Consider the following 27,693-nt stretch of genomic DNA (forward strand, 5'->3'; position numbering starts at 1 on the left):
GTTGCTAAGCAACATTGAGGAGCCAGGATGACCATCCCCCTGCGCCTAAGGAGGCTTTGCAGGCAGGCGTCCCCTCAGGCCGTGCTGCTCCTGCTGTTCGCCTTCTGCCTGCTCAGCGTTTTTGTCTCTGCCTATTACCTGTATGGCTGGAAGAGGAACCTGGAGCCCTCAGGTGAGGTCACTGGGCCTGACTGTAATGAGGAGCCCCAAATCACTCCATCACGCCTACTCCCCCTCAAGACCCTTAAGGTGTCCTCATCCTCACGAACTGATCCCCTCGTGTTGGTGTTTGTGGAGAGCCTATACTCCCAGCTGGGCCAGGAGATCGTAGCTATTCTCGAGTCCAGCCGATTCAAGTACCGGACAGAGATTGCCCCTGGGAAGGGGGACATGCCTACTCTCACAGACAAAGATCGGGGTCGCTTTGCGCTAATCATCTATGAGAACATCCTCAAGTATGTCAACCTGGATGCCTGGAATCGGGAGCTGCTGGACAAGTACTGTGTGGAATATGGTGTTGGCATCATTGGCTTCTTCAAGGTACCTGGGTTTGGAGAAGAAGGGACAGCCCTGGGAGGGAAGGGAATGGAAGGGAAGTGCTTGGGCTAGAAAGGGGTGTGTGGTTGGTTAGTGCTGGTGTCTTGGGTGCCTAGAGCGCGGTGCCCCAGTGGCCAGCATTTTTCTGTTCTCTAGCCAGTCTCAACTCTTTATCCCAGTCCTGGCCCTTGCCAGAAGGCTTAGGGGAGGGGGAGGCTATTTGCCTTAGCCAGCTGTCTCATAGATACCTGCAATGAGTTACAAGAGGTACTGAGTGCCATCTGCTAGAGATACGGTTCAAATCGTGTGCCCCATTTAGGGTGGAGTCAGAGTGCTATCTTTGGATACAAATGATGGGGCATTAAGTAGGAAGCCACAGTGACCTAACCTCTGGAGCCTAAGCCCCACTTAGGATCATAGGATTTACTTCTGGATGCCTCTAATGTCTATCAGCAAGTGATTTAGTCAGCAAATTCTAGGATTGGGGTTTAGAGTATCAACTTCATAGGAATTGGCTTGAGCACCTAGAGCTCTCTTAACAAACAAAGTTGTGTTGGTTTGTTTAGACCTTTAGAGAGGGCATCACCTGTCCGTCTTAAAATGAACTGAGGCTCAGTAAGGTCAAGTGACTTTCTCATGGTTGCCCAGGTGAATCCTGGTTCTGTGGTTTTGTTTTTGTTTTTTTAATTAAAAAAAAATTTTTTTGTGGGGCAATGGGGGTTAAGTGACTTGCCCAGGGTCACACAGCTAGCAAGTGTCAAGTGTCTGAGGCTGGATTTGAACTCAGGTCCTCCTGAATCCAAGGCCAGTGCTTTATCCAGTGTTCTTTCCCTTAGAACATGAGTATTAGTCTAGAGTTTTGTTGAGGGAATAAGGAGGAAAGGACCAAGAGGGGCAAAGGGACCACTAGGGAAAGAGATTTTTGCTGGGCAAGTAGCAGCTGTTGGAAATCAGATCTCTTGTCTGGGTTAGCAAATGAGATAAAATATTCAAAGTGCTTTACAAGCTTTAAAGTGCTTTGTAAATATTTGTAATTATTGCTATTATTGTATGCAAAGAGAGTTTGTTGTCCCTCCTTGAGCTTGGATCCTAGTGATTCTGTTAGTGGGTCAGCAGGACGGGAGGAGAGAGAACACGTATACAGGGTATCCTAAAGATCTTAATGTAGCCAGTCAGTAAACATCTATTAGGTGCCTACTATGTGTCAAGCATTGTGCTAAGTATATTTATATGTCAGTACTCTCAAGGACCTCACAGTCTAATAGGCTAGACAACGGGCAGCTAGGTACAGGATAAATGGGAGACGATCCACAGAGGGAAGGTGCTAGAATTAAGGGGGCTCAGGAAAGGTTTCCTGTAGAAGGTGTGATTGAAGCTAGGGAAGCCAGGATGTAGAAATAAGGACAAAGCATTCTGGGTATGGAGGATCGGTCAGTGGAGGGAAAAAACCAAACAAACCCGACATGAACTGTTTTTGGACACTATCTAAGGAAACACCAGTGAGCAGATGTGCAGGAGGACAGGGCAAGGTCGACAGAGAAATGTGGCAATCTCAAGGGAGTAGGAAGGTAGATACTATTGGGGGGACAAAATGGTCCCAGCTATGTAACACATCAGAGAATACTAAAGCCCTAGTTTGAAAGAAGGAAAGACTGGGTAACATGCTATGGGGTGGGGAGAGTAGAAAGAGGGAGAGAGAAGTGAGTGCTGTCAGTGAAAATGTTTGAGCAGAGGCTGGATGACAACTTGTCAGAGATATTGGCGATCTAATAATTTAGAGCAGTAAAATGTAGTGAAGTTCAGCTATCAGTGTTGTCTGACTTTTGTCCCCCATGGACTCTGAGCTATCCTCTCTGATTAGTTTAATCAGAGACTGCCCTCAGTATATGGGAGTGGAGTTGATACTGTACCCTGAAGGTGAGAGAGAGCAAAACAAGTAACCCGGAAGCGAACCAGTCAGCAAAATGCAAATCCTCAGAGTTCCTGGGGTCGGGGAAAGCAGAAACTCAGGTTTCCCCATGACCAGGAGAGTTCCCCAGCTCCCTTATCATTTCCTCTAGAACTGAAAGAGATTTTGGAAACTATCTTCCTACCTTACTGGCCCCTCCCTCCCCCCACAACTCCTTCATTTTCCTGATTAGGAAACTGAAGCCCTTCAAGGGCAGATGACCTACCTACCAGGGTCACACAGGTCGTCAAGAGTTAGGTTTTGAACCCAGTCCTAAGCCAGTGATTTTTTCCAGCATAGCATGATACCTACCACCTTTCTGGCAGGGGTCAAGGCTCAGGCCACTTCAGTTTCCTCGGGGAGCCCTAATGGGCCTAGAGACTGGAAGATCAGGAAGGTTGGCTTAGGTTGGTAAAACGCAAATGACTTAGTCATCTGGGAGAGTCAGAGCCCCTATTTCTTTTTTTCTTTTCTTTCTTTCTTTCTTTTTTTTTTTTTTTTGGTGAGGCAATTGGGGTTGTGACTTGCCCAGGGTCATCACACAGCCAGTAAATGTCGTGTCTGAGGCTGGATTTGAACTCAGGTCCTCCTGAATCCAGGGCCGGAGCTTTATCCACTGTGCCACCTAGCTGCCTCTCAGAGCCCCTATTTCTTAAGCTGCAGGTCAGGGGTGCAGGCTGTGTCGTTTTGCTCGAGTGTGTTGTCTCTGTTGGTCACCATATGTCAAAACAGGCTGTGGAGCAAAGCTGGAGCTAACCACCCTTGGGAGCTTTAGGCTCTTTTTTTTTTTTTTTGGTGGGGCAATGAGGGTTAAGTGACTTGCCCAGGGTCACACAGCTAGTAAGTGCCAAGTGTCCAAGGTCGAATTTGAACTCAGGTCCTCCTGAATCCAGGGCTCATGCTTAATCCACTGTGCCACCTAGCTGCCCCCGGCTGCTCTTTAATCTAGTGGAAGGACCAGGAGAGTAAGTTCCCAAAGGAATCCAGTGCCTGTAATTCTCAAGTTTGAGCTTCTATGGGCAGTGTGAAGGTTTGTAGGTCATAGAGGGACTTTCAGAGATGATCTTCTCTCACCCTCACATTTTACAGGTCAGGAAACTTGGACTCCAGGGAGAACAATACTTGCCTAAGGTCTCTTAGCCTGTCAAGTGACAAAACCAAGTCCAAAAGCCAGGTCTTCTGGCATCCTATCTGAGCCTCTTTTTGTTATAATATGTTACCTCCCTTCTGGCTCTAAATAGTGTAGGCTTCCAAAAAATAAAATATGATCCCCCTCATCTCAGGAGGCAGCGATCAAATTGGGAGGGACAGGACATCCAAACACCTAACAAAGTCAGGCAGCATGTGAGAAGTGTAAAGAGTGGTATAGAGAGTAAGTGCTGTATACAAAGTTAGAGAGGGAAGAGGTTATTGTGGAATAGTCACGGAGGAGGAAATAGGCTCAAACTTGAGGTTTGGAATAAAGGGAAGAAAAGGGGCCGGGCACTCTAGCCATTGGGAATAGCATGGGCAACAGTGCAGACGTAGACATGAGCAAGGGGATGAGGTGTGCTTGGATCAGTGAGTAGATGGGTCTGGTGTGGCTGGGCAGGGGATATATTTTGAGTAATAGGAGGAGATGAGATTGGAAAGATGACTTGGAACAAGATTCTTGAAGGCCTTAGAGGCTGAATGGTTTGGAGTTTACCTCTGTGGTCACAGAAGTTTTTAAAGCAGGAGTTGTCTTGAGAGGTTGTGGGTTCACTCAACAGTGACCTTGAGTGTTAAGTTAGAGACTCCTGGTTGAGATGTTTTAGAGGAGTTTCATTTATCTGGGCCTGGCTGTAGGGTTCATTGCCAGTACAGAAGCACCTGGCCCATAGGATGGGGTGATGGCACACACTTGGGAGCTTGTGTGTGTCCCATATAGGGAGTTCTTAGAAGCAAATGTTGAGAATATATTTAAAAAATGCTTAGCTGTGTAATTGTGTCTAAGCCTGTGGAATCGCTGGTTCTTCAAGGTGGGCATAGCCTCTCAATCTTCCTGCTCTCCACGCTCTCTTTTTAATTAATTAATTAATTAATTTGTCTGTTTGTTTATTTATTTATTTTGGTGAGGCAATTGGGGTTAAGTGACTTGCCCAGGGTCACACAGCTAGTAAGTGTCAAGTGTCTGAGGCCGGATTTGAACTCAGGTACTCCTGAATCCAGGGTCAGTGCTTTACCACTATGCCATCTAGCTGCCCCCTTATTTTTATTTATTTATTTATTGGTCCATGCTCTCTTTTGTGGTGAGGGGTGTAAGCCTATCAGAAGGCTGTGCTGTAAAGAGCCCTGGCCCAGGAGGGAGGGGCCTCGGCCTCACTACAGGCCCCTTGCTCCTGGAAAGGCAGGCAGGTCAGTCTCTAACTCGGAGCCTTGGTTTGCTCCTTTGTAAAGTGGGGGTAGTGGGCTATCTCACAGGGTCGTAGTGAGGATCACTAAGGTAGCAGGAGCCCATGTAATCATCGGCTGCCGTGTCAATTCCAGCCTTCATAAGGCCGTTCCAAGACCCTGGCAAACCAGGTGGTCGCTCGGGGCACTCTGTTCTAGGGGCCTGCCAGAAATGACGCCCTCCTTTGCCTGGAATGCCCTCCCTCCTCACCCCTGCCTCTCAGCTTCTCTGGCTTCCATAGGAGGTCCCTGCTGCTCTTCCCACCTGCTCGTGCCTTCCCCTCTGAGATGTCTTTTAATCTACTCTGTATACGTCTTGTATGGACCTAGTTGTTCCCACGTCGTCTCCCCTTGGAATGTAAGCCCCTCGAGGGCAGGGAGCTCTGAGCACTGTGTCTGGCACAGAGGACCATAAGTGCTTGTTGATGGTCTGTGGAGGCCTTGTGGGGTGTGGTGCAGAAGGCATTGAACCTGCAGTCAGGACACCCTGGTTCTGACATTTATTAGCTGGCTAACCTAGAAGGTTTCTCTGAGGAAAACTCTTTACAGACCTCGAGAACTTGACCGCTCTCAGAAGGTGCGGGTGTTCATCTTTCGGGGGGTTTGGCCAAACTTCTCTTGGGCTTTGGTTATGTGTAAATGAGCCAGTCACTATCGTTTCTCCCGTGTCCCTTACTCTTCTCTCCTTCCCAATAGGCCAATGAGAACAGTCTGCTGAGCGCTCAGCTCAAGGGCTTCCCTCTCTTCCTCCATTCAAACCTGGGCCTGAAGGATTGCAGCATCAACCCGAAGTCCCCACTGTTGTATGTGACCCGGCCCAGCGAGGTGGAGAAGGGCCTCCTGCCTGGGGACGACTGGACCGTCTTCCAGTCCAACCACTCCACCTATGAGCCGGTGCTGCTGGCCAAGACCAAATCTGCCGAGTCCATCCCCCACCTGAGTGTCGGTGCAGCCTTGCACACCACGGTGGTACAAGACTTGGGGCTGCATGACGGCATCCAGCGGGTGCTTTTCGGCAACAACCTCAATTTTTGGCTGCATAAGCTGGTCTTTGTGGATGCTGTCGCTTTCCTCACTGGCAAGCGCCTTTCATTGCCCCTGGACCGCTATATCCTGGTGGACATTGATGACATTTTTGTGGGCAAGGAGGGCACCAGGATGAAGGTGGAGGATGTGAAGGTAGGGATGGGGGCCTTGTCTTCTGAACCGGGAGCCACTGCATTAGCCTGTGAGGGAGGACTCCTGGGAGACCTGTTATTGAATGGCCCAGGCCAAGGCATTGTCTGTGCACTTAGGTCCGAAGGGCTAGAGGGAACCTGGAGGGACCCTATCCGTGTGTTGTGTAATGGAAAGAACATTGGATTTGGAATCAGGAGGCCTGGGTTCTAGTATTGGATCTGGTACAAACTTGTTATGTGACCTGAGACAAATTACTTCTCTTCTGGGGGCCTCCGGTTTACTCCAATGCAAAAATGGATAGCAGGGAGGAGTCGGGTTTGTACTAGAGAATCTCTAAGGGGTCTTGAAATTCTATGATTCAGTGAAATGCCACAACATCCCCATCACGTTGTTAGGTAGTGTCTCACCAGCTGTCTTACCTTATTCCTTCCTGCCATTCCTGAAGCCCCTTCCCTCTTGTGAAGAATGGGAGTTGTGAATCTTCTTGCAGATGCCACTCATTGAGTCTAGGTTAGGAGCTTCTGTTAGGGACTTGCTATGCAAGTCCATTCCCTTTTGGGGTGCTCATTATTCCCACCTTTGGAAAATGAAAGGAGTAATAGAGTCCGGAGTCTGAGCTTGAGTGAACTCTCAGGGCTGTGGAAAGGACAGCAGGAAGATAGAGGGTTTTTTTTTGTTTGTTGTTGTTTTTTGGTGGGGCAATGAGGGTTAAGTGACTTGCCCAGGGTCACATAGCTAGTAAGTGTTAAGTGTCTAAGGCCAGATTTTAACTCGGGTCCTCCTGAATCCAGGGCCAGTGCTTTCTCCATTGCGCTACCTAGCTGCCCCCAGGAAGACAGAGTTGTAACCAAGAGGGGGTGGTGGGAGTGAACCCAGTGAGCAGCTGGGTAAGGGGGCAGGAGTGGCTCTCTTACCCTTTCCTTCTCCTCTGGTTCCTAGGCCCTTTTTGACACTCAGAATGAACTGCGCACACACATCCCAAACTTCACCTTCAACCTGGGGTACTCAGGGAAATTCTTCCACACAGGTAAGTAAGTGTCCTAGAACCATGACCTGGCCCAGGAGAGCCTTCCTCCTGTGTACCTTTAGCCTACTGTCCCTGAGTGTTTGGAAGTAGGGGTGATAGTTTTATAGACATCCACTACTTTACATCCCCCTGACTAATGTCAACTGAGTGTGATAGGCAGATGTCTAGGGGTTCTAGGGAGGCAGATATGAGTCCCTGATTTGTGGCAATGACTGAGACTACCCCATACAAAAACTCAGGGGGATACCCCCTTTACCGGCCTGAAGTTTGCTCATTTCAGTGCTTTCTGCTATCCTCTGGAGTTGAACTCATGCTCCACGTGCTGAATCTGCATTTTGTGAGCCCTGGAAGTCTTGGGCTTCTAATTACCCCCATTCCTATTGAGCAGGGCCCAGTGTGGATGGCACAGCCTCGTAGAATGGGTCTGGAATCATGGTAGCGATTGAGGCTCCCTGTGGATTCTCTTCAGGGGGGAAATCTGAGATGGAGGAGCAGGAGCACTTGACTCAAGTAGATTCTAGTCCTGACTCTCCCTAACTTACTGTGTGACCTGGTACAAGTCATTTCCCTTCCCTAGACCTCAGTTTCCCCATTTCTAAAATGAAGGTGTTAAAATCAGTGGTTTCTGAGGTGCCCCTCTCAGCTCTAGCATTGTAAGCTCCTGTTGCAGGGTTCTACATAGAAAAACTCTTTATGCTCCTGGCATGCAAGAGTCTTGGTCGAAGCTCGGCTGGATCACTCACAGTTATTGAGGCTGGGGGGGGCGGGGGTGGCAAACAGCACCTGATTTTCCTTTCCAAAGATCTGTTCATTCAGGATTTTGCACAGCAAGCCACGTGGGCAGCAGAAAGGTACAGTTTTGTGGCTTGGCTCTCCCTAGGTTGTTGTCTCCCTTCTGTGGATGTCTTTGGATGGTAATTACTGTGTTTGCTTAGATTGAGGAAACACTGGTCTTGTTAACTGCTTGCCAGTGGGCGTGTGTGCATGTTAGGAAGAACTTCTTCTTAGGTCACTTTAAATCTCCCTTTAAAAAAAAAAACAAACAGATTTGTGTTGATAGCTTTTTATAATACCTAGATTTCCCATTGTATTCTCCCCCCCATAATAAAGAGTAATTCAAAATAATAAGTAATAATATAAGAGGAGAGGGAGGGAGATAATTTAGAACTCAAAATTTTTAAAAATGAAGTAAAAAATTTATTTTTACACATATTTGGGAAAAAATAAAAGATTCCAAAAATGTTAAAAAGAAAATAAAATTGGGAAAGAAAAAGAGTCAGGCAGATCTGTGTTTAACTCCAGCCTCTGGTAATTACCATTTTTGAGACCCAGGACAAGTCACTTGACCTCTTAGTCCCCCTGCGAACTCTTGACTATAAGTTATAAAACACCTGCTACTCTGTGTTGGTAAGGATAATTTCCCAAACTAATTAAATCATAGAACTGGGTCCTGCAAAAGTAGGTATTTGAGTAGGAATTGGCTTTTTAAGACTGATTATAGATTACATGGCTGAAAGAGAGTGGGCGAGAGATATAGATAATGAAGTTATCACTGACGTTTGAGTATATCTAGACGTGTTCTGATGGCACATCCTTGACCTCATCAGTGCCCAGTTTGCTGATCTCCTTTGGCAGTTTGGGACCTGCTTAGATGTTAGAAGGGAGTTGTAAATGCATAGAATAGACCACTGAGAGGTGGCTGGACTCACCTTATTGGGGAAGGTAGGTGTAGGGGCATATTCCAGGATATGATACTGATGCATGCTAGGAAAGATTTAGTGGCAGCAGATTATATAGAAAGGGACAGGGAGAAGGGTGACCTTGAAATGACAGGAAGATGTTGGTGCAGGCATCAGTTGTGAGGGCCAGCCACAAACAACCTCCTGAGCTGTGAGGGAGAGATTGATTATCTTGGACATGAGGGAGAGGAAGAAGAGGTTGGGTTTTCTGAAGGGATGGAGGGAGACATAGGAGGGGGAATAGATCATTATACAATTACAGAATCTCAAGAGTCATAGACTCAGAGTCAGTAGGATAGAGAGTGACCCTTCATCATTTTAATCAAGGCTTCTCTCCAGTGTAGGAATATTCTCTTTATTTTGGGGTGGTGGTGTTCATATTTTATTTTTTCCCAATTACTTTAAAAACAATTTTTAACGTTCATTTTTTTAAGGAGTATCCTTTTTTAAAAAAAAATTTATTATTTAAAATTTTTTGTTTGTTTGTTTTTGTGGGGCAATGAGGGTTAAGTGACTTGCCCAGGGTCAGGCTGCTAGCAAGTGTTAAGTACAGTGCTCCCCCTCAACCCCACCCAGTACTCAGTTGACTTCATAACACGCCCCTTGGGAATATGCCAGTTCTTTTGTTCCTTAAAGCAAACACACTTCCCTTGGGGCATATGTCACTCTCGTAGTCTCTGTCATAATCAGGTGGTGGTGAAAAGTGTTGTTCTTTACCTCTTTTTTTTTTTTTGAGGCAGTTGGGGTTAAGTGACTTGCCCAAGGTCACATAGCTTATAAGTGCCAAGTGTCTGAGGCTGGATTTGAACTCAGGTCCTCCTGAACCCAAGGCCAGTGCTCTATCTACTGTGCCACCTAGCTGCCCCTCTTCATCTATTTTGAATCTCAGGAAGTAGGGGTTCATGGTTCACATTCGGTGTGACTATTGTCTCTCTGTGTGCACTGATCAGAGGTGACTGTTTTGTGCCTCAGCTAGGCCTGTATTTGCTGGTGCTCTTAGTTTGGCATCAGCCCTCCTAAGCACCCTGGCCCATACTGGGTCCCTGCTTTTCCAGCAGGTGTCAGGAGTTTTTCCTGGTCCCCTGCTCTCTGTTGGGGTGTTTATATGTGTGCATGTTGGGGAGAGGCAGGGAAGGCAGACAATCCTATTTGAAATCTCAAGGGCAGTTAGAACCTAATGAGAAAGGTAAATGTGTCAGGGGGAAGAAATTTTAGATCATATTCCCAAACCAAATATGGCTGATTGGGGGGTTATCTTTGGTTTGGGATTGTTTCCAGCTCCTCCCTACCCTTTGAATTAGCATGGATAATTAAAAATAGTTCTGTTCCATAAACACTGTTATTCAGATTATCTTTAATAGCAGTGACATAGGAGGCAGCATGGTAGAGTGGAAAGAATATTTGCTTTGGAGTCAGAGGACCTGCATTTAAATCCCACCTCTGATACCTGCTACCTGTGTGACCTTGAGCAGTTCCCTAATATTGTAGTTGTAGTAGTAGTAGTAGTAGCAGTAACAACTACAACAACAACAACAACTAACATTTATAGATTATGTGACTTCTTGCCAGGCACTGTGCTGGTAATCACTCTCCAAATATTCTCTCATTTAATCCTCACGACAACCCTGGGAGGTAGATACTGTTATTACCCCCATTTTACAGATGAGGAAATTGAGGCAAACGTAGTTGAAGTGATTTACTTGCCCAGGGGGTTACTCGGCTAGGAAGTATCTATGGCCAGATTTGAGTCTCTGGGGTAATCCTCAGCTCTAAAGCTATGATTGTTCTTTTTTTAAAAAAATAATGAATTTATCTTCATTTAAAAAATAGCACCATGCTATATATTATTTAGCCTTTTTCCTTATTTCTGGGGTTTTGCAGCTCTGTCCCTTTCTTCCCATCCTACCTCAGTCCGTGATCTTAAGGCCGACTTTGCTAAGCTTTTGTTGGTCTCGCATACTCCCCCAATGGCCAGTCTGACTAGGGTATGACCTGATCTGACCTGACCTGACATCACCAGGTACAGATGCTGAGGATGACGGTGACGACCTGCTCTTGTCCTATGTGAAGGAATTCTGGTGGTTCCCACACATGTGGAGTCACATGCAGCCCCACCTTTTCCACAACCAGTCTGTCCTGGCTGAGCAGATGGCCCTCAACAAGAAGTTCGCTGTCGTGAGTAAGACCCCTTCTCTGGGTTGGGGTGCATCCTGATCCCCCTCCCCCTGCCCTCACCCCACTACTCCTCGATACCTTACCCAGGGCGCATGCTCAGCCTTGCCGGATGAGACAAGGGAAAGAGATGTGGCCCCTGCTCATAGTTTAGCAGAAGAGGGAAGATTCACACTCATTTCACAGTGAGAGATGAGTCCAAATCAGTATGTGACCAGATATTAAAATGAATGAATAGATGGCTCAATAGATAGGAGTGTGGGATCAAGGGTACTTCCTGGGAGATGTGGGGCTTGGAAAAGGGGCAACATTTGATCTTTTTCTTTTCGTGAAGGGGTGAGAAAATAAGTTTGTTTCTGTGTTAAGTAGATTATTCAAACAAATTAAATATGCAGTTATAGCTGTTTATATGCAAAATATCTAAAAAAGTTTCATTATTCCTTTTCTCTACTAAAGGGTCATGTGTAACTAGAGAGGGAGGAGTGGCCTGGGGGAGGAGGCACTCCAATTTTTCATGTTGCGTGTCTGCCCCACACCTCCCAGTGGCAGGATCTGAGTCACCTTGTATGTCCAGAGATGCACATGCATCTCTTCCCTGCCTAGGACTGAGAGCCTTGAGGAAGGGCAGTGTTGAACCCAGCGGAGCCTGGGCAGAGGTGGCAGAGGATTGGTAATTGTGCCATCCCTCCCCCTCCTCTGCTTAGGCCCCTTGCTCTTCAGCCTCATTAGCCGTCCATTGAAACAGACTCCTCTGTTCTCACCCTGCTTCCAGTGTCAGATGACCAATTTAAAGTAATCCCCTGGGTTTGCACTGATGCTAAATGCTGCAGCCAGAAACCTTTTCAGTCTCCTTTGGAAGCTATTTGAGATTAGTGTTGGACAAGGAGGAGAGACAATGGTGGCTTAGAACTCCAGGAATGGGGTTCCCTAGAAACTCTAGCTCAGAGCCAGACCTAGAGCACTCCAGCATAAGCAGGCTCTGAGCTGGAGAGAATAAGAATAGCAGTAGATCTCCAGTAGGGGCCCCTTCACAGCTTAGGGCAGGGGTATGGACAGTGGACCCCAGAATTGGTTCCTGCTAAGCTGTGTGTGTGTGTGTGTGTGTGTGTGTGTGTGTGTGTGTGAGATACTATAAATATAAAAATAAGAGAGAGCTTTGGTATTCAGCCAGTCACCACTGATGGGACGCATAGAATCTTTTAAATGGCATCATAATAGAGTCAGGTGGGTCAGGAAAAGGTACTGATGGGTCGGAAGATGGGTAGAATATCAAAGATAGCTTTCTGGATGGGATGTCTCTGACAGGGGTCCGTTCTGTGTGCAGGCCAAACACACAGAGACAGGACTTCATCCTGGGGAGAGAGGGAGGTAGACTAGACATAAGGAATTATAGCCAGTCAAAGAACTTGGGAGAGCAAAATCAGAAATTTGATCTGGAATCTTGTGGGAGGAAGTGATTGAAGGAACAGATGTGGAAGGGAACTTGAGGCTTGGTATAAGGAGAGACTTGAGATTAAGAGCTGAGCTCAATCCAGATGTGAGGTAGGACATGGGATTTGACCCAGGAAGCTGTGTCTGCTTCAGATCTTAAGTTAAACCAGTTTCCTGAGACCCAAGAAAAACTTTTCTTCAAGTCAGAAATGTTCCATAGGAGAGGAAGAGATGTACACTGGAAAGCCCTTTGCTTCTAGAAACAGAGGACCTGGGTTCAGAGCCTGCTTCTAGTGTTGGCTGCCTGTGTGGCCTTGGGCAGGGCACTTATCTTTCCTGTACCTCAGTTTCCTTATTTGTAAAATAGAGAGGAAAGGACTTAGTTGGCTTTTGAGGTTCCTTCTAGCTCTAGACCTATGAACTTATTTTTATCTTCTGTCTCCTTGGGGTAGAAACCTGTCACTTTCAGTGTGCTTGGTATGTAACTATTAAAAGTCTCAGTCGGGGGCAGTGGATAAAGCACTGGCCTTGGATTCAGGAGGACCTGAGTTCAAATCCAGCCTCAGACACTTGACACTAGCTGTGTGACCCTGGGCAAGTCACTTAACCCTCATTGCCCTGCCAAAAAAAAAGTCTCAGTCAACTCCTCAATAGAGGGGGAAACTGAGGTCTTCAGAGAGAGACATTCCCAATGACTTATGCTCATTGCCCTCCCTTGAACTGTCCCTGTTTTTAGGAGCACGGGATCCCCACTGACATGGGCTATGCTGTGGCTCCCCACCACTCTGGCGTGTACCCTGTCCACATGCAGCTTTATGAGGCCTGGAAGCAGGTGTGGGACATCCAGGTGACCAGCACAGAGGAGTATCCCCACCTGAAGCCTGCCCGTTACCGCCGTGGCTTCATCCACAACGGGATCATGGTAGGTTAACGAGGATTGCCTCTTTCCTTCTGCTGCTAGAGGGATCAGAGACTCACAGTGGATGAGTGTCAGTAATCAGCAGCATCTTTGCCCTGTTCTTCACTGTTATCTTAGAACTCTGTTCTAGGCTGTGAGTGGTAATTCACCCTGTTGACTGGGGCATAGAAAGGGTTGTCCAGACTCCTTGGGGACTTTCCCTGGAGAGGGCTGTGCTGGGGCATCTGCTGCTTCTGCCACCTTGTCCCTGGGCCCTGGCTGCTCCAGCCAGTTCAGTAGGAAGCCAGTGCTCAGTCCATTCCCATTGGGAATGTGTTTGCCTTTAGGGGCTCACAGGAAAACCCTCCCCCATGGACAGCACTCCCTGGCCCAGTCCGCTGGAGACTTGGTGGAGTGGACCTGCCTCTGCTAGCAAGGTGCCAATTCCTTTTCTTCCCCTCCCTTTTCCCACCTAGGTCCTCCCCCGGCAGACCTGTGGCCTCTTCACCCATACCATATTCTACAATGAGTACCCTGGAGGCTCCAGCGAACTGGACAAAATCATCAATGGGGGAGAGCTTTTCCTCACCGTGCTGCTCAATCCTGTAAGTGCTAGCCTCCTGCTTACTGCAAACTGATGGGGTCCTGGACAGCTTCAGCTCTGTCTGTGGCCAAAGCAGAGTGGGTCCTGTGGGTGCCGAGGAGGGATGGACATAGTGCTGTGTGTGTTAGAAATGGCTGGGGAGTCGGGAGATCCAAATTCTAGTCCTGTTTCACTTTGGCTGAGTCAGTTACCTTCTCTGGTGCCTAATTTCCTCATCCTTAACATATAAAATACTACAGATACTAGTAATACTTGTCTTTAAAAAAAACAACCAGAACTGAGATTTCCTAAGCCTAAGAAATTCCCAATTTGTGATCTCCCTTCACCATGGCAGAGTTGCAGCAATTCCTTTGGAACTTAGTCTGCCAGGGGCACTTAGAAGCTAAGGGATTTGCCATGGGCTATCCAGCTAGTATGGGTCAGAGGCGGGCCTTTGACCTCCTTATGCCAAGCTTTGGCTGTATTCACAATACCTCTCAAGCCTTGACGTGTCTTATAAAATACTATAACTTTTGTGTATAACGTGTGTGTACACACACACATACACACACATAAGTTCTCTCTCTCTCTCTCCCCTCTCTTCTACCCCCACCCCTACCCCCCAATCTTTCTTTCCATTTAATTTGTCCACCTGTCTGTTTCACTCATTTTGACATTTGTTTGCAACATACTGTCTTGGACTCTTCTCTAACTGTAGCATGTCTGTGTGTTCATACACATTATATATATTTATGTGTGTATAGTTGTAAATATATATGTATGTACTTATACATATATGCATGTGAGTGTGTATGTGATTAGGATATGTATGTGTGTAAGGATATGTACATGTATATGTGTAGTATATATATATAAGTGTATGTATATTTGTATGTGTTATAAAATATGTGAGCTATGCATATTTTTTTGCTTTAAGGAATAATTCCATAGTCCCTGCCCAGCAATCTTACTCATGGGATTAACTTGGTCTTTTTGCTACAGTGCCTGGCACACAGTAGTCATTTAATAAATGCTTGTTGACTGATGAGTGAAAGGCATAATTCAATGCCAACATGTCTAGGGCTCTACCTAGGCACCATGTTCTTTAGTTATAGACTTTCAGAGCTAGAGGAGATCTTAAGAGTGTAGAATTTCAAAGTTATTAATGACATTAGAACCTAGAACATCAAAGCTAGGGTGGATATTAGAGATCATTGCTATTTTACTAAATATGAAATTATTTAATACCAAAATATTACAAGTGGCAAATTTTTTAATGTTAGAAATTTGTTGCTTTAATTTGTCCCCAAATTGGGGCAGCTAGGTGGCGCAGTAGATAGAGCACCGGCCCTGGAGTCAGGAGTACCTGAGTTCAAATCCGGCCTCAGACACTTAATACTTACTAGCTGTGTGACCCTGGGCAAGTCACTTAACCCCAATTGCCTCACTAAAAAAACCAAACAAATTTGTCCCCAAATTTGGTTGACTGCTCCCTTCCTTCCCTTATACAAGAAATAGTTCCTTTTACCAGCCCTTCCCTGGTCAGCACTTAATTCATAAATCTATCTGAAACCCAAGAATGATTATTTTTATTTTTAAATTAAAAAAAAAAATTGGACCTCCCTATATTGTCCAGGCTAGAAAATGCAGGATTGACTCACACTCTGATTGGCATGGGAGCTTAAACCTGCTTCTTTTCCAAATTGGCCTGGTTTGCCCCTCCCTAGTCAGCCTGGCAGCCCCCTCTTGCAGAGACCCACCATATCAATGCTGAATTGAATGAGAACACCTGATGTGGATGCCTTGCCCACTGCAACTCAGAACTCCCCAGCTCAAGAGAACCATCAACCTCATCCTTCTGGGTAGCAGGGATTATGGGATGAACTACCATTTCTGGCTCCAAGAATGTTTTGTGCTATTCTTAGTTTGGGAAATGCTTGTCTAGTATCCTGATTTTAGAAGGAGAGGGGAAACGACTCGCCCAATGTCAACCAGCCTGTGAGTTGTTTGTCTTTGGCACACTTTGGTCTGCATTTGGGAGTGGTGGGAGTTCCTTCCCCTCTTGCTGAGAGATGCTTGCTCAGCTCCCTTCTCTCCGGTCATTAGATCAGCATTTTCATGACCCACCTGTCCAACTATGGGAATGATCGTCTCGGGTTGTATACCTTCAAACACTTGGTGCGCTTCCTTCACTCTTGGACCAACCTGAAGCTACAGACGCTGCCACCAGTCCAGCTGGCTCAACGATATTTTCAGATCTTTTCTGAGGAGAAGGACCCCCTGTGGCAGGTAGGGGGAGTGGGGTTCAGGGTCCCAGGATGGAGGTTAATGTCAGTGGGAGAGTTACAGGACAAGAAAAGGGGCATCCCACCTTCTCTCTGCCTCCCCCCAAACCCCCCAATCAAGCTCCAGACTCATTTACCCATTGCCAAAGCCAGAACATGCTTTCACTGAATAGGAGTACTTTAAAAGACCAATGTGCTGGATTTTGTGCAAGATACCAGGGTAAGTGAGAGAGTTTTCAGCCTTTTGGTACTCACAGTTGGGTACTAAGGGTGAGGGGAGGAGAAAAGTTCACTGACCAAAAAAAAAAAAAATGGGGCAGCTAGGTGGCGCAGTGGATAAAACACCGGCCCTGGATTCAGGAGTACCTGAGTTCAAATCCAGCCTCAGACACTTGACACTTACTAGCTGTGTGACCCTGGGCCAGTCACTTAACCCCCATTGCCCCGCCAAAAAAAAAATAAGTTCATTGATACCAAGTGGAATAAACTAGGTGCTTAAGGTATAGAGGAGGGGTTCTTAAACTGGAATTTGTGAACTTAAAAAACATGCGTGTATACAAAGTGTATGAATGATTAATATTAATAATAATTAATATTAGGTAAAACTTTCAATTTAATTGGTTTCCATTATAATCTTATTTATTTTATGCATTCAAAAGCATTATTCTGAGAAGGGGCCCATAGACTTCATCAGACTCCCAGAGGAGTCCATGATACACAGGTTACAAACCGGTGGTATACAGGGTCAAGGTATGGGTGGAGTAGGTGGAACAAAGGACTGAGTTTTGCCCCTCTCCACATTTTGTCCCCTTGCTTTTAAGGATCCTTGTGAAGACAAGCGACACAAAGACATCTGGTCAAAGGAGAAAACGTGTGATCGGTTCCCAAAACTCTTAATCATTGGACCCCAAAAAACAGGTATGCTTCCCTCCATGCCCCTGAAGCCTGGCTGGCTTGGCCTCCTTGATGTTCCCTGTGTCCCAGGGACAACCGTGATAGGATATAGGACTTCTCCGAGTTTCAGCTTGATGAATGAATCTACATGCACCGCCCAACTTGAGTAACAATTCAAGCCACAGTGTATAGAACGAGGCCCTGGGAGAAGGGGTGCCTGCCCTCATGGAGATGACCATTTCAGAGGGGGAAAAGACAAATGCAAACAACTGTAACATGCAAAATCATATGACAGGTGCATTAGACGAGGACAAATGAAGTGAGAAGGCCCAAGGAAGGTTTTTATCAAGCAGAAAGATCAGGAAAGGCATTCTGGAGAAAGTGGTATTTGAGTTGGGCTTTAACTAGAGGAACCAACCAGGCACGTTGATTGAGATAAAAAGGTTTACTTCAAAATAAAAATTGTCATCTCTATTTTCTTTATAGCTTAAAAAAAAAAAAGCACAGTGTGTCAATTGATACAGCTTGGCCCTTTGAGGTTTTCTTTAATTTTTTTTTTTTTTGAGGCAGTTGGGGTTAAGTGACTTGCCCAGGGTCACACAACTAGTAAGTGTCAAGTGTCTGAGGCTGGATTTGAACTCAGGTACTCCTGACTCCAGGGCCGGTGCTCTATCCACTGCACCACCTAGCTGCCCCCTCTTTGAGGTTTTCTTAAACTCCCAGTCCTTCTAGACTGGGAGTTAAGGGACAGGTGGGAATTTCACAGACAGAGGGAAAAGAGAAGCCCTGTAGACAGAGGGTCATATGAAAAGATCGGAGAATGTCACGTGCCAGGTTACAGAGACCCTTGAATACCAAGGGAAGACATTGAACTTTACTTGGGAGACACCTAGAACCACTGAAGATTTTTGAGACCAGATGTGTGCTGGGAAGTCCCTTCATGTGTCCTGTCTCTTGGTGTAAAAGGAAGCTCTGCTTTGGGACAGAATGTTCTCCTTGGATGACCAGCTCAGACTGACTCCATGGACTTTCCTTCCAACCTGATTCACCAGAGTTAGACCTCTATGAGTAGCTGTGAGAATGAGTATGTAGATGTAATAGGAAACTAGAGAGCATTTAGGCCAGGGGTACTTAACCTGGGTTCTGTGACTTTGTTTTTTGCTTTTAATCTTTGGATAACTATATTGTAAAATAACTGATTTTCTTTGTAATCCTATGTATTTCATTTTATGCATTTAAAAGCATTATTTTGAGGTATCCATACACTTTGCCAGGTATCTAAAGGGGTCCATGAGACAAAAAAAAAAAAGATCCATGGTCTAGAATAATAATCCATTTATTTGCAGGTATGAGAAAACTCAGATCTAGAGAGAAGTGATTTGGTCCAGATCATATAGCTAGTTAATGGCAGAGTGGGTACAAGAACATTGGTCCCCTAAGCCTTAGTCCTCTTCCTAGTATGGTGTCCTCCTTTCAGTACACTACTGTTGAGGCCTGAAAACCACTCCACTTCTCTATCTTGCAGGCACCACAGCCCTTTATCTGTTCCTGGGAATGCACCCTGACCTAAGCAGTAACTATCCAAGCCCAGAGACCTTTGAGGAGATCCAGTTTTTCAATGGCCAAAACTACCACAAAGGCATAGACTGGTGAGTGAGGCTTTCCATCCTTGTTGGCCAGCCTGGGCCGTCAGGTCGGAAGCTCTGCATCGGTGTCAGGAAGCATCTGGAAGCTGCTTATGCACTGAGGGGGTTCCTGTTGTAGAAAAACAGGGGGTAGAGTTCAGGCAGGCTGCACAAAGACAGGGGCCCATCCCTCAGAGGCCGAGGTGGCAGTGCCTGGGTCTCAGGAGCCGAAACCATAAGAGCAAGAGAAACAGTGATTTCTGAAGCACATTCTTGGGCCAGTGTCTTCTTTCCCCAAGTGCTTATTTCTGAGGCATTCCAAGTATTTTATTTGGTTAGTGTCCCTGGGACCATCAGGTAAGGAGAGTAATTGGAACTTCCATGGCAGGAGAAGTCAGGGTAATCAGTCATTGACAGAGTTGAGAGATGACCTCAGGTCTTTTTTGTGGCTCCAGCTAGATCTTACTGAGGGAGGTTTCTTAACTTCTTTTTTTTTTTTTTAGTTAGACTTTTAAGCATTTTTTAAGGAGAATGAGAATTTGGTAAAGAGAGAGAAAGGCCTACATTCATCTATCTATTAAAGGGAGAGCGCATTTCTAGCTCCCCTCTCCACCAGCGTCCTCAGGAAAGAGAGTGAGCCCGAGCCGCCAGTCTCTTCCTTCTTCGGTTTCTTAACTTCTTAATCATTTCCTACTTGGTCTGTCTCTGAACTGCCTTTAGGCCAGAGGTGAGATCTCCCCTTGAGTTCTGACCCCCATCCCTCAGGCCAGAGGTAGAATGCCTTGATCATATAAAATTCTTAAACTCCTACCACTCCAACCTTCCCCAAAAAGGAATGGATTGGGAAGCAGAGACAGTGGAATACCCATCAGGTTCCCAGCTCACCTCTGGAAGAGAAAATGCAACCCAGCTCTCATTCTCAGGAAAGCCCGATCCCAACCTACACTCCACATGGCACTGCCATTGGGACCTGGTCCTTCTGGTCCTGCTCTTACTCTTCCTGTCCAGCTCATATTTCTCTCTCCTCGCCCTGAACAGGTACATGGAGTTCTTTCCCATCCCCTCCAACACCACCTCTGACTTCTACTTTGAGAAAAGCGCCAACTACTTTGACTCTGAGGTGGCCCCGCAGCGGGCAGCTGCATTGTTGCCCAAGGCCAAAGTCCTCACCATCCTCATAGACCCAGCTGATCGCGCCTATTCTTGGTATCAGGTGAGCCATGTGTGGGGATTGCCAACTCCTTGGGAGGCTTCAGGAAGGTGCTTCACTGAGGGTTTGGCCACGGCTTCTTTTTTGAGTTGTTACACTTTGTAGAGGGGGACGGTGTCTGCTGTCCCACAGCTGCTTCCTGCCTAGGGTTTAGAGTGGGAAGGAGGACTTCCTGCCTCCCCTTCACCCTCCATGTTTCTTAGGTAGAATGTAATCTCTCACCAGGAGGAAGTAATGTTTGGTTTAGTTTTTGTCACAGATTGAGAAGGTGGTGGGGGCCTTCCAGGTCCTGGGTAGGAAGAGTGAGCATTGCTAACTTGAGTCTCTTGCTACCCCACAGCATCAGCGAGCCCATGATGACCCAGTTGCCCTGAAGTACACCTTCCATGAAGTAATCACGGCAGGGCCTAATGCCTCCCCAAAGCTGCGGGCGCTTCAGAATCGCTGCCTTGTTCCTGGCTGGTATGCCACCCACATTGAGCACTGGCTTAGTGCTTACCATGCCAACCAGGTACCTACTCCCTCAGATCCTTCTAGCATAGTATGGGACTCAGGGTTGGGTTTTATATACAAGAAGCGATTCAAATATGGATATCAGACATGGGCCCCAAGTATTTCCTCATTGTATGTCACCATGTCTTCACCAATGGAGATTTATGCCTTTGGATCTTGAAGGCCTTTTGATTTCTTATTAAAAGGGGAGCCCCAGGTCATAGGCAGGTTGATTGTCTTTGGGAAGTGGAAGAGTAGCTGATTTTGGAGGTGCCTGAGCATTATTCCCCCTTTCATCCACCCCTTTGAATTTTCCAGTAGACTTAAACTTAATATACCCAAAACAACTCATTATCTTTCCCCCTAAACCCTTCTCCTTCCCTATTACTGTAGAGGAAGGGCAACACCATCCCCCTAGTCCCTCAGCATCACAACCTAGGAATCATCCTGGACACCTCAGCCTCTTTTGGCTCCCCTCACCCCATAGCCGTGTGGTTGCCAAGACCTGTTGATTTCACCTTTGCAACTTCTTTAGAATGCACCCCCTTCTCTCCTCAGATACTGCCACCACTCTTACAGACCTTCATCACCTCACACCCCGACTATCCAATAGCCTGCTGGTGGGTCTGCCTGCCTCAAGTCTCTCCCCACACCAATCCATCCTCCATATAGCCACTAAAGTGATTTACCTAAATCACAGGTCTAACCATGCTACCCCTTTCACACAGACTCAATACAGCGGCTTCCTCCAACTCCCAACTAAAATCCTGCCTTCTACAGGAAGTCTTCCCCAACCCTTCTTAGTTCTAGTTCCTTCCCTCTGTTAATTATTTTTAGTTTATCCTGTATATAGCTTGCTTTATATGATATTTGTTTGCATGCTATTTCCCCTATTAGACTAGAAGCTCCTGGAGAGCAGGTTCTATCTTTTGCCCCTTTTTGTATCCCAGTGCCTAATACATAGTGGGCATTTAATAAATGTTTATTGGTTGATTGAGTGAGGTCCAGCATCAGAAAGCCCCAAATGACCCCGTTGCTCTGTAGGGGGAATGCTTCTTAAGCACTTGCCCTCAGTTGTCAGCTGACATCATGAGGGACTGGAGCTCTATAGAATGGGACACAGAGAAGCACTGGGAGGCGCAGGGCAGTCACAGAGGAGGTGGGGGGATGAAAGGTAACCTTCATATTTTGCCAATTTGGCCAGCTCTGCTGCATCTTTGCTCTTTTTGAAATACCTATTTCTTTTTTTTTTTGTGAGGCACTTGGGGTTAAGTGACTTGCCCAGGGTCACACAGCTAGTAAGTGTTAAATGTCTGAGGTCAGATTTGAACTCAGGTCCTCCTGAATCCAGGGCCGGTTCTCTATCCACTGCGCCACCTAGCTGCCCCCCATTTCTTTTTTTCTTTTTTTTTTTTTTTGCAGGCAACGGGGGTTAAGTGACTTGCCCAGGGTCACACAGCTAGTAAGTGTCAAGTGTCTGAGGCCAGATTTGAACTCAGGTACTCCTGAATCCAGGGCCGGTGCTTAACCATTGCGCCATCTAGCTGCCCCCCTTATTTCTTTTTATTATAAAAAGAGCTAGTTAGTGCAGAGGATAGTGCACTGGGTCTGGCGTCAGGAAGACTTGAGTTCAAATCTAGCCTCAGACACTCCCTAGCTGTGTGGCTCTGGGCAAGTCAACTTAACTGCAGTTTTCTACTATAAAAAAGGGATAATAACAGCATCTCTCTTCTCCCCACCCCCTACCCCCCGCCCCCACCCCGGCAGTTCTGAGGATCAAATGATGTAATATTTGTAAAGTTCTTAGCACAGTGCCGGGCACATAGTAGGTACTTAATAAATGCTTGTCCCCTTCCCTTCCTACCCTAATGTTCCTCCCTTTGTTTTCCCCAAATCCCTGTGTCCCATCCCCACAATGTACTCGTGCCAGTATCTTTATTTATATTGGTGTGTTTTCCCTCAAAGAGGGTGGTTAACCAGCTCCTGGGGGGTGCCTTTGTTACCCTGCTGAAGTATCAGGTTCCACCACATGTTTCATAGCTGTACAGATAAGTACAGGAAACTACCAGCTCATTGTGTGCCCTTGGTTATTCCTCTCTAAGGGACTGGATGCCTGGCCGAAAAATGTTTCTTATCCTGAACAAGCAAAGGTATGAATTCACCTGTGTCTGCTTTCCTAAAACTTCCTGCAGGACACACAACCATCTCAGCCTTCCTCATTGGCCTAGAATTAGAGAATCATTCAATCTCAGAGGGTACCTCATCCAGTTTGTACTTTAGCTGGAATCCCCAGTGTGGTCTAGTAGAGAATGTACTAGACTTGGAGTCAGGAAAACCTGGGTTCAAATCCTGATTTAGATACTTAATAGCTTTCTGACCCTGGGCAAGTCACTTAAAATGAAGGGATCGGACTTGATGGCTCTTAAAGTCCCTTCTAGCTCTAAATAATAATAGTTAACATTTATATATCACTTTAGGGATAACAGAGCACTTTACAAACATGTCATTTGATCCTCATAACAACCCTGGGAGGTTATTATCTCTATTTTATAGCTGAGGAAACTGAGGCAAATAGAGGTTAAATGACTTGTCCAGGGTCACACAGCTAGTATCTGAGGCTGAATTTGGACTCAAGTCTTCCTGACTCCAGGTTCAGCGCTCTATCCACTGTGCCACCTAGCTGCCTCATTTTATACTGACCAATGATCTCTATGCAATTTCCGTAATTTCTTTCCAAGTTGTCATGTCTTGCCCTTTGGAATTATTTTTACATGTCAGCCCTTCAGATTTTTGAAGGCAGCTTTTGTATTCCTTTAAGTCTTCTCTTACACCAAATATTTATTCTCAGTTCCCTTAGCTAATGCTCCCATTACATGATTCCATGTATATCCTCTCTGATCTTGGTCTTCTTCCTCTGTGAAGTTGGGAAAGGTTTTAGGTTTTTTGTTTTTTTTAAATTTAAAAAAATTTTATTTTCAGTTCTAAATTCTCTCCCTTCCTCCACCCTCCTCTCCAACCAATTGAGAAGGCAAGAAATATGAAGTCCAACATTTATATGAAGTCATGCAAAACAGACGTCTCTATTAGCCAGAATGGCCTTCGTTTGAAGTCGGATCCATTTGGTAGGAAGTTAGCTGGCCCAGACTAGTTTTGAGAATTTGAAGCCAGTACTCTTCCCACTGCCACAATTGGTCACACTGGTAGATTATGGGGTAGGAAGGGAGTAGGGAAGGGACTGGGCCATACAACATTCCCCTTGCTACTCTTCCAGATCCTGGTGTTGGATGGCAAACTGCTTCGGACTGAACCCGCCAAAGTGATGGATACTGTGCAGAAGTTCCTCGGGGTGACCAACATTATTGATTACCATAGAACTCTGGTGTGAGTGTTAGCCTAACCCCCAAATCCCAGGATCCTTCTGACCTACCCTCCCTTGTTCTGCTCTGCTTTGGTGTCAGAAGCACATCCCCAAGCCCTGCAGCCGGAGTAGCTGGATCCCTCTGGCCTCTTTAGGATAGGCAGTGTCCCTTGTGTGCCAAGATGTATAGCTGTTTCCTAGGCAGGAGCGTCAACATTCAGAGCAAATAAACACAATTGCTTAGTGTTTGATAAACCTAAAGATCCTGGTTACCAGAGTAAAAACTCACTATTTTGCAAAGACTGCTGGGAAAAATTGAAATCGGTCTGGCAGAAGCTAGGTATAAACCAACATCTCATACCATATACCAAGGTAAGTTCATTTGCAGGAACTTATGAATGGAAGAAAGACTCCCATCACATCTGGTTTCATATTTACCAGTGTTCCTCTCTCTTCTTTATGTATATTGTTGAATGTAGTAAAACCACTGAGAGAAATCCTTGTAGTTGGAGCCAGGAAATCTGGATTTTAGTTGTGCCCCTGACTCGCCTTGGGACCTTTAGTTAATCACTTCTTTCCGGACCTCAGATTCCCCATCTGTGAAATGAGAAGGCTTGGTGATAATAATTCTTGAGGTCCCTTCTGGCTCCAATATTCTTCAGCTTATTTTGGGGAAAAGTACCATTTGTTTTTGTATCACCCTTATTTCTCAGTATATCCCTTCCTTCCTTTTACTCACCTTAGAGTGCCATCCCTTTTAACAAAGAATAAGAAAGAGGAGGAAAAAACCCAGTTCAGTAAAACTAAGCAGCACATTGATCAAATCCAGTAGTAGACACAGTGTTCTACATCCATAGCTGTCTGCAAAGATCCTATCAGTTGGTTTAAAAAAAAAAAAAGCAAAGCCCACCTTTGCAGCTGGCATGTTGTCAGCCTTGATATCTTCTCCACCTGTCAGTTTTTCTTCCATTTTTGGTTTAAATATTCCTGTTCTCCCCTTTTAATAGTCCTTCTTCTTCTTGGGGATAGTTGGTACCCATTCATTATAGCTTCAACCTGTCCCTAAAGATGTTCTATTTTGTAAGCCTTCTAGGCAGACTGTTATCTTTTCTCCTAAGATGATGATGACAGCTGCTCAAGTTTCTATAGCATTACAAGGTTAACAGAGCCTTTCCTCACAACCCTGTGAGGTCGGGAGTACAATTGCACCCGTTTTACAGATGTGGAAACCCAAACCCAGAGAAGTGAAATACTGTGTCCAAGATCCATCACTAGTTAGTGACAGGCCCAGAACTAGAACCCTGGCCTTTTTACTTCCAAGTCCAGTGCTTATCCCATTATGTCACAGAGGCTGCTCCTGGTTTGTCTCTGTCATGCTGAAGTGTTCTGCCTATCTCTAGGGACCTAGGTTTGAATCATTCTCTAAGAAAATGTCTATGGTATGGGGAGATGTTTTCGGTGGAATTAATGTATTCTTCCTCCCTGCAGATATGATGCAAAGAAAGGATTCTGGTGCCAGCTGCTTGAAGGAGGGAAAACCAAGTGCTTAGGCAAAAGCAAAGGCAGGAAGTACCCAGAAATGGATTTGGATGTAAGTAGCGGGAGCTGCTTCTTTGCCTCAGATTGGCTGATTTGGCAGGTGATGATATAGCTCTGTTAATTCAGATCGAGGAGACTTTTACTGAAGTGTTATCAGGCCCTTGGAAACAAATAATTTCTTGACTTTTATTGGAGTTTCTTGGAGATTGTATTTATCTAGAAATAGTAGAACAGAAAGAAAGACTAGTTTATGACCCCAAACATACCCTATGCTCTCCTGGCTCTGGGCTTTCTCTCATGCTAATCTTTATGTCTTGAATGCCTTCCCTTTCCCCTTTGCCTTTAGAATTCCTACTCATCTGCTGAAGCCCAATTCAGTTGCCTTATGCCCTCATCAGCCTTTCCCTTAGGTCTTCCTTCTCCCCTCCATGAGTAATGGTCTTCCACTTCCACTTGGATTTCACATAGAAGCACTTTATTCTGCACCCCTCCAACAAACTTATCATATAATAAACACTTATGAAGTGGTCACTATGTGCCAGGTACTGCGTTAAGCTTTGGGGATACAGATAAAAAGCAAGAGCTTGCATTCTAATAGGGGAAGAAAATGCATAGAGAGGGGCCAGAGGTAGAAAGGTGGGGACATGAAGCTGAGCATTGTTTCTGGAGCTGGTTAGTGATGGGGTGGCCCGATGTAGGACAGGATAAAATGAAAGCTCACATGTCTAGCACAGGTCCCCAGGGCAGAGCCTCATTTCCAGTGAGCAGCAGAAGGGGAGCAGTATGGCCAGAGCTTAGATGGTTTCTCTGGAAATGTCTAGGAAATGTCTGTAAAGTCCTTTGCAGACCCTGAAGCACCACCTAGATGTTCACTATCATCATCGTTGTCATCATCACCAGCATATTATATTATTATTGTTGTTGTTGTCACCCTTCTAGACTGTAAGCTCTTGAAGGCAGAGAGCATATCCTTTAAAAAATTGTGTACCTCACTGTAATGATTGGAACGATGCCACCTACTGGAGACTTACTATAGGAAAGCTCCACCATGAGGAAAATGCCTCAGAGGGCAAGGCCATGTGGCTTTTCCTTGGCGTCAGGAAGTGACGTTTGCTCATGGGTGCTGTCTGTCAAGGCTACCTGCCAATCAACTTGAGGAGCCTCCTATTTTCTGGGAGGGGACAGGACAGAGGAAAGAGGGCCTGTGCAGAGAGCTCTCTCTTTTGGGTTCCTGACTTGATGGTGGTGGTGGTGGCAGAGGACTTCACAGGAAATTTGAGGAAAGATAGGAATGCCAGGCTGTTGGAATTCTGTTCTCAATCTTTCTCTCTTTATTTTTTCAATAAACCCTTAAAAACCTAAACTCGTTTTATCAGTGATTTTAGTCAGTTTCCCCCAAAACTGGGGGAACAGATTAGAATCCACATTTAGAATCTTAAATTACACATCACCCAGCAACTAAAACAGTTGTTTTGTACATATTTTTTGTTAAGTCTTTTCTGTCACCTCCAACTCTTCACAAGCCCATTTGGGGTTTTCTTAACAAGGATACTGGTGTGCTCTACCATTTCCTTCTCCAGCTCATTTGACAGATAAGGAAACTGAGGCAGGCAGGGTTAAGTGACTTGCCCAGGGTCACACAGCTCGTAAATGTCTGAGGCTGGATTTGAACTCATGAACATGAGTCTTCCTGATTCCAAGTTTAGTGCTCTATCTGTTGCACCACCTACTTGCCCTCTGTGCATATTAGGTGGTTCTTAAATGTTTATTGATTTTGATTCCCCAGTTTTTTTGATCAGATACCAAAAGAAATGCCAGACAGTCTCTACCCCTGCTTAACTTTATTTTATTTATTTATTTTTTTTGGTGAGGCAATTAGTGTTAAGTGACTTGCCTAGGGTCACACAGCTAGTAAGTGTCAAGTGTCTGAGGCCGGATTTGAACTCAAGTACTCCTGAATCCAGGGCCGGTGCTTTATCCACTGTGCCACCTAGCCGCCCCCCTGCTTAACTTTAAAATCCTTTTGGGATAGACAGACCATGGAACGGAGGGCAGAGAGCTAGTCTTGGAGTCAGAAAGACTGAGTTCAAGTTCTAACTATTACACAGATCGATTTTGTGATTTTGTGATTGTGGGCAATTCACTTAAGTGCCTCAGGCTATTCCCTAAGTCTATATATTGGAGAACAGATACAGACCAGCTTTGTGCAGGGAGTTTCCTTATTAGGAGTTTCCTAGTATGCCAGTGAAGTCACAGACCCAGTGGTCCAAAAGAATCCAATTAGGGAGCTAGGCAAAAAAAGATTTGTTGTTGTTCAGTTGTGGCCTACTCTCCGTGACCCCATGGACTGTTCATGGAGTTTTC

At 45.8% G+C, this 27,693-nt stretch overlaps 1 protein-coding gene across 2 annotated transcripts in view; it reads left to right on the forward strand.

The window, feature by feature from the left end:
- Window positions 1-4: 4 nt before the first annotated feature.
- The window catches only part of NDST1 (N-deacetylase and N-sulfotransferase 1), a 36,040-nt gene continuing 8,351 nt past the window's right edge, over window positions 5-27,693 (forward strand). Inside the window, exons 1-14 of one of the 2 annotated variants that reach the window (XM_043984928.1) lie at window positions 5-540; window positions 5,594-6,076; window positions 7,016-7,103; window positions 10,863-11,017; window positions 13,182-13,367; window positions 13,820-13,948; window positions 16,033-16,215; window positions 17,033-17,129; window positions 18,631-18,754; window positions 19,769-19,943; window positions 20,281-20,451; window positions 22,535-22,582; window positions 23,704-23,813; window positions 25,279-25,381. In XM_043984928.1, coding sequence (XP_043840863.1) covers window positions 28-540; window positions 5,594-6,076; window positions 7,016-7,103; window positions 10,863-11,017; window positions 13,182-13,367; window positions 13,820-13,948; window positions 16,033-16,215; window positions 17,033-17,129; window positions 18,631-18,754; window positions 19,769-19,943; window positions 20,281-20,451; window positions 22,535-22,582; window positions 23,704-23,813; window positions 25,279-25,381 — 2,565 coding nt within the window. In that variant the 5' untranslated portion in view covers window positions 5-27. The remainder of the gene's footprint in view (window positions 541-5,593; window positions 6,077-7,015; window positions 7,104-10,862; window positions 11,018-13,181; window positions 13,368-13,819; window positions 13,949-16,032; window positions 16,216-17,032; window positions 17,130-18,630; window positions 18,755-19,768; window positions 19,944-20,280; window positions 20,452-22,534; window positions 22,583-23,703; window positions 23,814-25,278; window positions 25,382-27,693) is intronic. The other variant, XM_043984930.1, reaches the window with a different exon arrangement.

This window comes from Dromiciops gliroides, chromosome 2 (assembly GCF_019393635.1).
Source record: "Dromiciops gliroides isolate mDroGli1 chromosome 2, mDroGli1.pri, whole genome shotgun sequence".
Lineage (NCBI taxonomy): Eukaryota > Metazoa > Chordata > Mammalia > Microbiotheria > Microbiotheriidae > Dromiciops > Dromiciops gliroides.